General features: G+C 47.4%; 1 protein-coding gene across 5 annotated transcripts in view; it reads right to left on the reverse strand.

Moving 5' to 3' along the window:
• Positions 1-7,292: 7,292 nt before the first annotated feature.
• ESRRB (estrogen related receptor beta) overlaps positions 7,293-11,734 on the reverse strand; it is a 176,894-nt gene continuing 172,452 nt past the window's right edge. For all 5 annotated transcript variants that reach the window (XM_019518766.1, XM_019518764.1, XM_019518767.1 and 2 more), the window contains one exon: positions 7,293-8,826. In XM_019518766.1, coding sequence (XP_019374311.1) covers positions 8,582-8,826 — 245 coding nt within the window. In that variant the 3' untranslated portion in view covers positions 7,293-8,581. The remainder of the gene's footprint in view (positions 8,827-11,734) is intronic.

The following is an 11,734-nucleotide window of genomic DNA, read 5'->3' on the forward strand; positions in this document are numbered from 1 at the left end:
TGTCTGTACCATGAGGGAGGGGAGAGAGCTCTGGTCTGGGGTTTGTTGAGCCCTCACTGGAGGGGGGGAGGGAGGGAGAAAGTAGATTGGAGCCTTGATTACATCTGCTCAGCAGGGGCTGGTCCTTGTATCTAGCTGAGAGTGCATGTTCCCAATCCAATCTAAGTTAGCCATGGCCCTATCTGTTGGTATAATGATTGTTTATGTTTTAGTTAAGGTATTGGGGTTTGATAATGGAAACGGTAACACCAAATTATTTGCAGAATTGACTGATTCAGTCCTGCAGTGGAAATGAATGTATAACCCTGAAAGATGCAATTAATGAAGGTGGTGGTAATTTTGGCTTCAGACATATCATTTTCCCTCCAAATACAGGGCACTCTTCATTGCAGTAAGATTATTCACAACCTGTGTATTGCCCTTGATTTAATTGACAGGTGTTGTAAATTAACCCCTCTCTCAAACATGATTGATGTAGTCCTGTCCTAACTGATCTCTTGAACAGAGGCTTGATTTTTTTTTGTGCCTGGGGCGGGGAGAGCCTTGCCAATTTAGGCAAAGTGTTTTTGGTTTGCTCTGTCTCGGCTTGCCTTTATCTGACCATTGCTCTGCCTTCATTACTATACAATTGCAACCATATCAGGGAATGTATGATAAAGCATATTGGAAATGTAGTGTCACTTCATTGAAATCAGAGGACTACATTTATTCCAGGTGTAATTTTCTTCATTATAAGGATGCATTTGACTCCAAGACTGTTTGCAGAAAAGTAAATGTTTTGATTGCAAATGTTTGGAACAGAGAATTTTGATTTGGGAACCAAAAAAATGGGGGTTTCCAAAGAGAGAAACCAAGTTTTGTAGAAAAAGAGCTATATCAAGGAGTGTCTCTGAAAGCCACCTTTTTTCCAAAGCTTGCTTTGTGCTGCAGTTGAGCTCTTGGGAACAGGGCACAATTCTTTTTTAAGTTCTTCAGTTTCAGATGAAGAAAAAGGAAAAGGTGTCTACTGGGGCAAAAGTTAAATTGTTAAAGGGGGGAGAACTCCTATGATTTTTTTTTGAGAAAAAACAACTCATCAGTTTAACCAAGTTACTCTTTATAGACCAGTTTTGAAGATAAATGCTAATTGCACACTGAGCTGTGTCTGAAAGAATGACTGAAATACTTAATATGTACGTTTAAGTAGTGCACACACACAAATAATATTCCTTCTCATTTAGACTGTAAACTCTTCTAGACAGGAACCTTATTTTCATACTGATCTGTCAAGTACCCAAGTGAGGTGGTGCAAAGTAACCAGACAGCTGGCCTAACGAGGCAAATGGCAATATGCTGCTCCTTTTCCTAGCACATAAGAACATGCAAGATGCCTGAATGAGTTGGACCACAAATCTATGTAGCCCAGTATCCTGTATTTTACTAGAGATGGAGCAGATGTCATGGGGAAGAATATTTATGCAAAACTTTATCCAGACTGAGCTGACTTCTGCTCTTCTCCTCTTAGAGCTGTTAACATCTAAAGACCCAGGAAATGGTAATCTAGAGATAGCAACCCCAGTTGTTATGTTTAATACTCACTGAGAGAGATGCCCTGACTAAATCTGTCTAATTCTCTTTGGAACCTTGGCCACTAGAACATCCTGCGGCAATGAGTTCCACAAGTTAACTACACACTATGAAAAAGAAAAACCTTTTATGTGTTAAACCTGTACCTGTAATAATGTCATTGTCTGCCCCCTAGTTCTGATAACTGTAAGAGGTGGAAAATAGTAAATCCTTACATACCTTCTCTGCATAATTCATTATATTTTGGACCTCTATTATATTCCCCCCCATCATCTTTTCTCTAAACTGAAAAGACCTTATTTAGTCTCTCCTGCATGCAAGCCTCTCTCTGCCCCTAATCTTCCTTGTAGCCTTTCTCTATATCTTTTCTAGTTCTGGTGTACTCTAGTGCTATAGCCCATGTACTTTCAGTGCAGAGGATATATTGGGCTTGTGAAGGCAGGACTGGAAAGTCCCGTATTCTGATAAGCATCACCACAGAAATGGGCAGCTACAGGATGGATTTTTTTTTTTTTTAAACAGCACAACATGGGTCACACTTTCATAAGGGCTCAGTGCCAGATAGACACTTACGTAGCCAGATTTAAGAGTGCCTTTGTACACTGGGTGCTGAGGTATTTGGAAATCTAATGGTAGGTGTCAGAATGGGACCTGCTGACTGGTCTCCTCCCAAGCTGGTGTTGACTTTTTCCTGCCAAATAATCTTTCTTGTCCCTTGGAGGGCCCCATTTTTTTTACGTGAATACCTTCCAACACCCTGGAGATCGGTGCTTTTTGGGTGTAGTCTTAACAGAGCCCCAGGAAAAGGGAGCTTTTCAGGTTTTGTGTGATGATTCTTATAAATCTGTTGCAATCAGCATTTACTTGTAATGAAACATTGTTCCACTGCCTTTTGTAAGTCACAAGTCCTTAATTTACTGTTACTGGAGGGAAAGAGTTTAGCATTGAGCTTTCCAGTAGAAGGCCTAGCCTTTTTTGTGAAGCTCTCTGTGTGGTACTATAGCTAGGTCATAGGGGACCCTCTGCCCTGCCTTCTGCCTAGGGAAAAAAAAAGTCTGTCAGCGTTTTAGTTTGGTCAAGGTACAAGTTCCCAGGAGATACTATGGTCAATCTTTTTCAACATGGGGGTCGTGGGAACATATACATGGAGGGTAGTATACAGCAAATATAAATGAGGGGTGCCCCAAGGAGGCAAGATATCCTTACACAGCCTGACAGATGGGCAACTCAAAAGCTAAAGTCAAGTGTCCCAGCCTAGATGTGTGACTCTTTCTGTATGAATGGCTAAAACAGGCAAGTGGATGTTGGATTACTGCATCTAGTTCTGGGCGCTGCACTTCGGGAGGGATGTGGACAGCATCAAAGGGTCCAGAGGAGGGCCACCCGCATGACTGGGGGGCAGCAGGGCAGGCTGTACAAGGAGAGGCTATGGGACCTGAACCTGTTCAGCCTCCACAAGAGAAGGGATCTGGTGGCCATCTATAAACTTACCAGGGGGGACCAGCAGGAAACAGGAGAGTCCCTGTTCCCCTGAGCACTACTGGGAGTAACTAGCAATAACAGCCACAAGTTGACTGAGAGTAGGTTCAGGCTAGATATCAGGAGGCGCTACTTCACAGTCAGGGTGGCTAGGATCTGGAACCAACTTCCAAGGGAAGTGGTGCTCACTCCTACCCTGGGGGTCTTCAAAAGGAGGCTAGATAGACACCTCGCCGGGCTCATTTGGCCCCAGCATTCTTTCCTGCCCATGGCAGGGGGTCAGACTTGATGATCTGCTCAGGTCCCTTCTGACCCTACCAACTATGAAACTCTGACTTGCCATGGGTCAATGTTAGAACCACTGGAGCTCTTGAGTCTCAGTTTTGTGCCTAAAGCACCACACTAAAATTCCTCCATCTTTCTAGCACATTAGTTAGACCAGGGCTGTCCAACAGCTACACAACCAAGGGCTGAACACCCCATGGGCCAAATCCACAAGGGCCACATACTTGCAAGCTGCACCCAAGCAAGTCATATATAGCCCCCTCCTCCTGCAGGCTTCATGCCATGTGGATGCTCCCTCCTCTTCCCACACCCCTCCCTCCACTTTGTGCCCATGTGGCCCCCTGGCTCACCCTTGGCCATCCACACTGCACTGCCCTGCCCCCTGGGGTGGGGGGAAGCAAAAGAAGCTGGAGGGGAGTGGGGGAGCCTGGAGACTCCAGCTGTTCTTGCAACTGGAATGATGAGGGGAGCAGCAGCCACAGCTTAACCCCTCATGGACCACAGGTAGCCCTTAGGCCACCAGTTGGACAGCCCTGAGTTAGACTGGCTGTGTACATCTGCCTCACTGTAAGTTGCATCACTTTGCTACTCACCCATTTTGTAGGCAATTTACAGCTGCTCTGCAACATGCATCATTCTTTCTGTCACTGCTGGGCTTCAGCCAGTGATGTCATTTCTGATGAGTGCCGCTGGGTTTCACTGGAACAGCTTCAAGCTTTTCATCACTTACTTATTTTCATTTCTTACAAAAGTGGAGCTTGGGATAGAGGGACAAAGTGCAACAGGCAAGACTGACCAGGGCTGTGATAGGTGCCAGGTCAAGTGCATGCATCCTCCTCTTACTGACTTTAACCTGAGCACTGCCACATGCATTTACCTGTTAACAAGAGACTGATGCCACAAGCACAACACAACACAACCCCCATACAGGGCATGACGAAGTTCATAACCGTGCCCCCCCCAAAAAAAAAGTCACCTGGGCTAGCTTCATTTGTACATATCTGTGTTTTTTTATTTCTTGTTTTGTTCGAAATGACCTGTACCACAAGAATACAATTGATTTATTTAACAGGTTTTTTGTTTTTTTTTAAGGAGCAGATAATAGTTGAGTAGATACGGTTTATTTCACTGTCTGACTAGAACTCCCTGCATCCTTCTCACAGCTTTGCTAGCTCTCTGCTTTCCCCATATAATCCAGCCACAAGAACAGGTGGCCTTGCACCACGTGATTGGTTTGTAGCTTGTGGATACAAGGGGAAGCTCTTTTTTTTTTTCTCAACTCTGGTTGAGGAAAAATTCCAACCAGTTACATTCTCCGGTCTTTCTCAGTGCCATTTCCTTTAATAGCTGCTTAGTGCTTACACTTCTGCAGCATGATTTTTAAAATATGTTTGTAATAGTTAAAAACAATTATGCCTTAGTTAGGTTATGAAGAGAAAGTAACACCCCCTATTTATCCTGACTGCTAATGTGAGGTTGTGGTTCAGTGTTTCTTCTGTCGCTTCATAGTTTTGCTCCAAACATAAATCTATGTGTCATTGCACCAGTTACCTTAAATGATCCCTGTGAAATGTATTTTGCTTAGAAGCCAGAAACCTAAAGGAATGTGGCCAAATAAGAGAAGCTGGCTCATCAGAGCCTCTTGGGGAGAGCTGCTTTGCTTTTATAGTATCTGGCAGGTGCTTGGGTTTCTGTTACCTGTGCACACAAACTTTTGCTGTATGAGTGGGAGCAGTGATACAGCTCCCACAAGAATGACTGGTGGACTCAGGCTTCCAGTTTATTACTTCTGAGTCTTATTTTACAGTTACTACATATGTTTAGTACCCAGGAGCAAGCCAGGGTCAAGCTTCTCTTACACATGTGAAGTTACAATGGTACAGGACTGGCTTGGTGACTTGGATGCTAGGTAGAGATTCCCTACAGGGATCTAAGGGAATCTGTCCTAGATTCCTATTTAATGTTTGAATTCTTGAATCCCAGATCATGTGCGAGTGAGACTGCTGAGCATGCAATGGCTGTAACAGTTGCTGCAGCCCTACAACATATTTCAAAGTGCATTGAGAGGGCTGGAGCATGACAGGGTCCATAAAGCCAGGTTCTAGTCTCTATTTTTGAGCACCCACCCTCATTGTATCTAAGCTCTAGTATAATGGCAGTACAATAATCCCAGGGGTATGCTGCCTCTGAATACCACTGTAGCCAAAGAGCCCAGACCTTGTTTCTTAGGTAAGGCTGTGGGGGGCCTTTAGGGTGAATTCCATGCCTTTGTTCCCTTCACAAATCCCAGGGGAAGTTCATATCCCCTTTTCCTGTAAAGGGGGTGGGGGGAGAGGTGCTTGCTAAGACACTGACTTCCCAGTCTGGATTCCAGTCTGCTGAGATGCTTTCATTGCTTGCTACAACAGCTGTATGAGCTGTGAGTGTACCGCTGGGCAGATAAGTTCTGCAGAGGTCATGGAGAACCAGGGTCTTGAAGCTTTTCTCTGAGAAGAGTATTTACAGCAAAACACCTTTATGGTCTGACTAGCTCCACTGGTGGCGCATTTTCGGGAGGAGGGGTGTGTGATGGTGCTTTCTGCCATTACCACTTCGGTATCTTTACAGTCCCCCATCAAGACAAGAATCCCCTCAGTAATCTAGTCATAGTCTGAACAAGCTGCTGTGGGATGGGAGCTAGACTTGACCCCTCTCCCGAGCCTCTTTTTTTTTTTTTTCTCTTCATTTGGGCTTAGCCTTTCTTTATTCAGAAACGATCCCAGTGCTAGCAGAATAGGAAGAATCCCTTTTACAAATGCAAGCAAAATTGCACCATTTTCAGAGACCTGAAGTTGAGGCCAGTGGTGGTTATAGCTTCTTCTCTGGCCTTCACAGTCAGGTTGCACAAAAAAGAAGCAAGACTAATGACTGAGAATGGCATGCAATGCTGCTGCCAGAAGGAGGTGGAGGGAACATGGCATGGAAGAGAACCCAGTGTATTGGGCACAACTCAGCCTGGTACATTAGTAAAAGTACTTATGCCAAACAGACAGAAACACTGGCCAAGGTAAAGTATGCACTTGGAGATGGCTACACAATGATAACACACGTGGCCAAGTGCCCTCTCCATCATGGGGAGTTGCATGAGTGTTTCACACAATTAGAAATTTTGTTCCTTAGAAGCCTCTGGGAGGAAACATGGTGCTCAGCATAGGAGTCTGTTCAAAGCACAAAGCTGTTGTCTGCTCTCTGTCCTGGGGAAGGGAGTGCAGGACCTGTCACATTTCCCAAGTGGCTTCTGGCTCCAGTGCTTAGTGCTTTGTTCTACGTGTTTTCTAAAGTGTGCAATCCCAGGGATCTCCCTCCCGTTTCTGAGTGTAGCACTGGGTAAACAAGGCTGAAGGAGCAGCACCAGGGCATACTGCAGAGCTAGATCAGGGACCAGAGGGAATCTAGCCACCTGATTGGGGTCTAACATACTCTGCTGAGAAAAAGGGAGCACAGTGCTAGTACAGCTAATGCGTTTCTGGTGCCTGAGTGAGCATGGGTAATGCTATGATGTGCCACAAGATGTACCGTAACTGCATCCTGAGTGAAGAGGCCTGGGCAGTGACACCTGCTCCTGTGGAAAGTGAGCTTAATGCATGGTCTGCTCTCTCCCTCTTTTGGGACCATGCCCTCAGCTCATACTCTCTCTCCTGGGCCTGCCAGCAATGCCGGCAGTTAGTGCTAGTTAGATTTTAGGGTAGACCTGAATTGAAATACTCCCTGCCCACGCTCGTGAGCAGCCAACAGATGATGATTTTCTGCTATCACTAACTCAGGCAGGCTTTGAACAAGAGATGTAGACAAGGAAGTCCTTGACTAGCCATCCCAAGTATTCTTAGCCACCCAAATTTCTCCACAACCACTTCAGCTACAATAGTTCCTACCTAAACCAGCTGATGGACAAGGGCCAGACATGGCAAACAAGTAGGGAATAATCCCTCCCAATCAACATTTCATTAAAGGAATAAACTGTTGGAGCTGGCCCCACATTAGGAAGTATGCAGTGACTCAGGAATTCTGAGCAAGGGATATGGTAGATGGGATGTAGTTGCTAAGGTTTGAACACCTCCATCTCAGTTGTTTTGGGGTTTTTTTTATTTGGTGCCCAACAGCAGGCTCCCAGGCATGGAGATCACTTTCTCTGGCAAACAGTTCCCTTTGTCTCCACTAGCCTGGAGTTGTGTGAAAGCAAATGTCACATGTTCAAAGAAAGGGGGAGGGCATGCCCAGGTGTGGTGTTTTGGGTTTGTTTTTTTTTGAGGGGCGAAGCATGTTTGTATTTGGGCCCAGTTGCCACATGCTCTAGCACAAGCACCTATGTGAGTGGCAGAGGGCTAGTTTCTGAGCTGAGGCAGACTTGAGACACTATGGGGTGAAAAGTGCAGAAGGAGTTTAAATAGCACCACATATGAGACGATGCAGAGATTATCAGGTGATGCCAGCACTGAAGCAGAATGTCAGGCTTGTTCCCGCTGCAGACAGAGACTTGTTTCTCGGGACAGGTCCTGCCACTTCACTAGCCTGTGGGGACTGTGTGGGGGTGGGAAGCAGGCAGGCAGAATGACACACTGTACAAGGTTGCAGAATATCTTACATGGTTAGGAGCAACTTTCCCAGTAAGAAGTGGGGCCTCTATGTACAAGTGTTAGGTGTAGCTAGAGGAGTGCAGGAGGCAGACATTTTGAGGTGAAGAGGTCCTATAATGCTCTTCTCTAAAGAAACCCGTGCCCCATGGTCCTGTCAGCTGGCAGAAGGTGACAAGCAGCAGGACCCATGGTGCCCCTTGCTCATCTGCTTGTTCATGCTCTCTCTCTGCCTCCCCCCCACCCAACACCAGCAAAGCTTATAGTGGCTCTACTCTTCCTCATTCCCTGCTTCCCTCCTCACTCCTCCTCCTCTGGATCTCGTGGAGGGAACTGGGGAGCAGGCATCTCTGGATAGTGCAGAGAGCATCACTGCTTCCATCTGGCCTCCTCCGCAAGTGCAAGAGCGTGCTCTGGTGTTTCCCACCAAGAAAACAAAAAAAGAGACATGAGTGACTGATTAAAAGAGTTTCCCCCTCTGTACATGAGATTCTGCAGCCAAGCCGACAGAGACATTAAATAATTCTTCCATAATAAATGATTGGAGATAAAAGCCGGCGGCGGCTGCTGCTGCTGTTTTGGATTGCTCCGTGTCTGGTTCTAGTTTGTTCCCTGGCCGCTGTGGGCTGGCACTGGGGCTGTCAGACCTTTGCCTCTAGCATTTCTAAGAAGAGTTTATGCATGGGGACCTTGCCCTGCAGTTTGATGCTGTAGAAGTGCTGCACGGCCTTGGCGGCTGTCTGCCGCAGGAGGGGCAAGGTCAGCAGCAGCTTGCCCGCTCGCCGTGGCTCCTCATTGCGCTGGCTCAGCTCGTAGTCCTGCAGGGCTTCATGGAGAAGGTCCTGGAGTTTCTGCACTGCCTCCATGTCCTCTATGTGCATGGAATCTGTGGAGGTTGAGGGAGGGGAGGAGAGCAGAGACAGCCAGTCAGCTAATGGGCTGGGAAAGGCCTTCATTTGAATTTAAGATTGTAGGTTGGCACTGCAGCTTCTGGAAAGCACCTCACTGGTAGGAAAACTTCAGGCCACATATGTGAGGGATGAGCATGTGCCTCCAGTGCTGAACCTTGTGCCAGTCACCACTCAGGGGAACAGCAGGTTCCAAAAGAGCGGCAGATACGGTGCACTCCTCCAGCACAGCCATTCTGACAAGTGCATGCAGCTGAGGTTGGCTTGGGGCTGGGCTGGGTACTTGACTACTGGTAGGTCTACCCACCCTCTAACCCCAATGGGGAGAGTCAAGAGCAGCGAGGGGCTGCTGCTGGTACTTAGCACTCAGGAGTGATTTTTGCATAAAGAGCAGCTTTAGCACCTATGAGCTAGCTGCATGCTGTGTGGCTGTGCAGGGTCTGGGTGATGTGCATGCTCAGAGGTCATGCCCAGGATGTCATGTGTGGTATACGTGTGTGTGCAGAAGCTGCTCAGAAAGTTTTCTGCTCTTGTCTTTTGGGTGATTTTTCCACTCCTCCACCAGGTTCTCAGCAGGGGAGGTTCTGAATAGGGCCTTCCTCGTTTTATACAGGCCGACCTCATGGTTTGCCATAAACAATGCTCAGGAGGCATTCATATCATTTCAAGTGTTGCCACCTGGTGAAACAGCCACTGTTGGCCCAGAGCTGAGAGCAGTGGCTGGGAGGCCTGGGAAGAACTTAAGATACCTAATTCCCCAGGAGATGCCATGCTGACAGACGGAGGTGGCAACACAGTGGGAGTGGGTCAGATTGGAAGAGCTGGCCCAGGGCAGATGTTCAGCAGTATCTTGTCTGTCCCTTCTCTGGAGTCAGGAGCCCCTCCTCTCTTTACCCCCTTCCCTGACACTGCTTGGAGGCCTTCACCGTATATCAAACCCACCATTAAAAACTCTGGCTTTGGTGCAGTGAATCCAAAAGCAATAAAGAAGTCTACCTATTTAAAAAAATCCCCATTAATATCCACGCACCACCTTGAATGTGCCTCCCAGCATCACAATTCCCCCATCTTTGGTGCCCTGGACTGATCCAAGACGCACACGTGCTGCAGCATGGCACTGGAAGTACAGGGCCTCTTGTCATGTTTCCATGTGTCAGGAGGGGGCAGGGTAACTCTGCTCTTTAGAGTGGTTTTGCCAGTGCATCAGAGAAGCAGGCTAGCAGTGTCCCTTGTGCTGCTTGCCTCTTGTCACCTGACTTCAAGGGGGAGGAGACCTTAGGGCACATAATAACTTCACACACAGAGAAAGAGAACTGGGAAATAAAGACCCAGCTCAAACCTACTTGCCGCCCCCCCCACCCCCCAAAATAATGCCCAGCCCCCTTTGTGCTGACTGGGGCTCTCAATTGGCAGCTGACTGCAAAAAATAAAATAACGTTGCAGGATTAATTTCCTTGCAATCCATCAGTGAACTGGTGTCGATGGCATTGATAAACTGTTAATTACAAAATCAATGGCTATGAATTTTTACAGCTGTCAAAGTGTCAAGGTGGAGGGAGGCTGCCTGGCCATGTCCCACAGGGGGCTATGCCATGGAAGTCACAATTCACTCCCACAAGCCCTGCTGCTCCTCTCCAGAGCCCCTGGCATCACGGCCAGATCTTGTGCATAACGGAGAGCCAGCCTGTCAAAAAAGTAGCTGCAGGCAGGGCCTGTTGTTTCTCCCCCCTTTTCCATGTGACACAAGGTATTAAGTGGGAGCTGACCCATCACATCCCCCATAAGCAGGGCTCCATGTGTTTCCCAATCACAGACACTTCTGCATAGCTCACCCCTTGCTCTGGCCCTCTGCTCAAACCACCTCAGCACTGTGGTCATGTCTTCAGGGGAGGGGAACAAAGAGAATAAATGGCAAAGGGACAAGATTAGGGACAGGAATTAATGGCCCCTGTTGAATATAGCATGTTGCCCTGAAAGCAAAAGCTTAGGCCAGTTCAGAGGTCCAGGTGGAGTGGGTAGTAATGGCTTACACTGTAGCACAGGGTTATCCAACTGGCAGCTGCTGCATGCAGCCCAGTGTCATGCCATCCCTGCTGGTGCAGCCCATGAGGCATGTGAGTTGTGGCCACTTAGAAGTGGGACAGCCCTGCTGTAGCCTGTTCAGTACAGCACCAAGAGGTAACTGGGGGTTCAGGATCTGCCAGCAGTCTGGACATGAAAGAGCTCAGAGATCATGGTCTTCACTCTTCTTGAGGTACAAGCAAAATCTCCTGCATTCTTCCAATTGCTTCCCTGATGTTTCACAACATTCCGAAGGAGCTGACGACCAGCTACGGGTCTGGGAATGTACAGTACTTCCCAGCATGGCTGTCCATGCTTAGCTCCTCAGAAGAGGTGAGAGCTAACCCATTGTTCTTGGTTATCTTTTGCACTGGTGTGCCCATAACCTGTGGGAAATTGGGGACTTCCTGGGTATGTGTTAAAGAAGACAACCTACACTGGGAAGCACATGCAGGCTAAATGCCAGACTTGGAGTTGCCTGTGCAACATTAACCCAGCCTCTGAGGGTGCCTGCATCACGAGAAGTTTTAATTACAGGAAAAAGGGGGCACTCACTTATGCAAAAAATACCAGGGCTATAAAGGGTTCTTCAATCAAGTGGACAGAGTTCTGCTCCTAACTGGGCCAGGCACCCCAAAAAATTCAAAGGGGTTGCAAGTGCTAGCTGAGAGCAGGATCTGGCCGAGCATTTTTCAACCCTTTTCTTGCTTTCTGTGATTCACAGAGCAGAACCATGCAGCAGCTTGCAAGAGTCATTCACTTTAACTGTCAAATGTCTCTGTCATTCCTCCCTTCTAGCGTGCCCACATCCCCCCACATCTTAGT

This window comes from Gavialis gangeticus, unplaced genomic scaffold, assembly GCF_001723915.1.
Source record: "Gavialis gangeticus isolate Ggan-Ray unplaced genomic scaffold, GavGan_comp1, whole genome shotgun sequence".
Taxonomy (NCBI): Eukaryota; Metazoa; Chordata; order Crocodylia; family Gavialidae; genus Gavialis; species Gavialis gangeticus.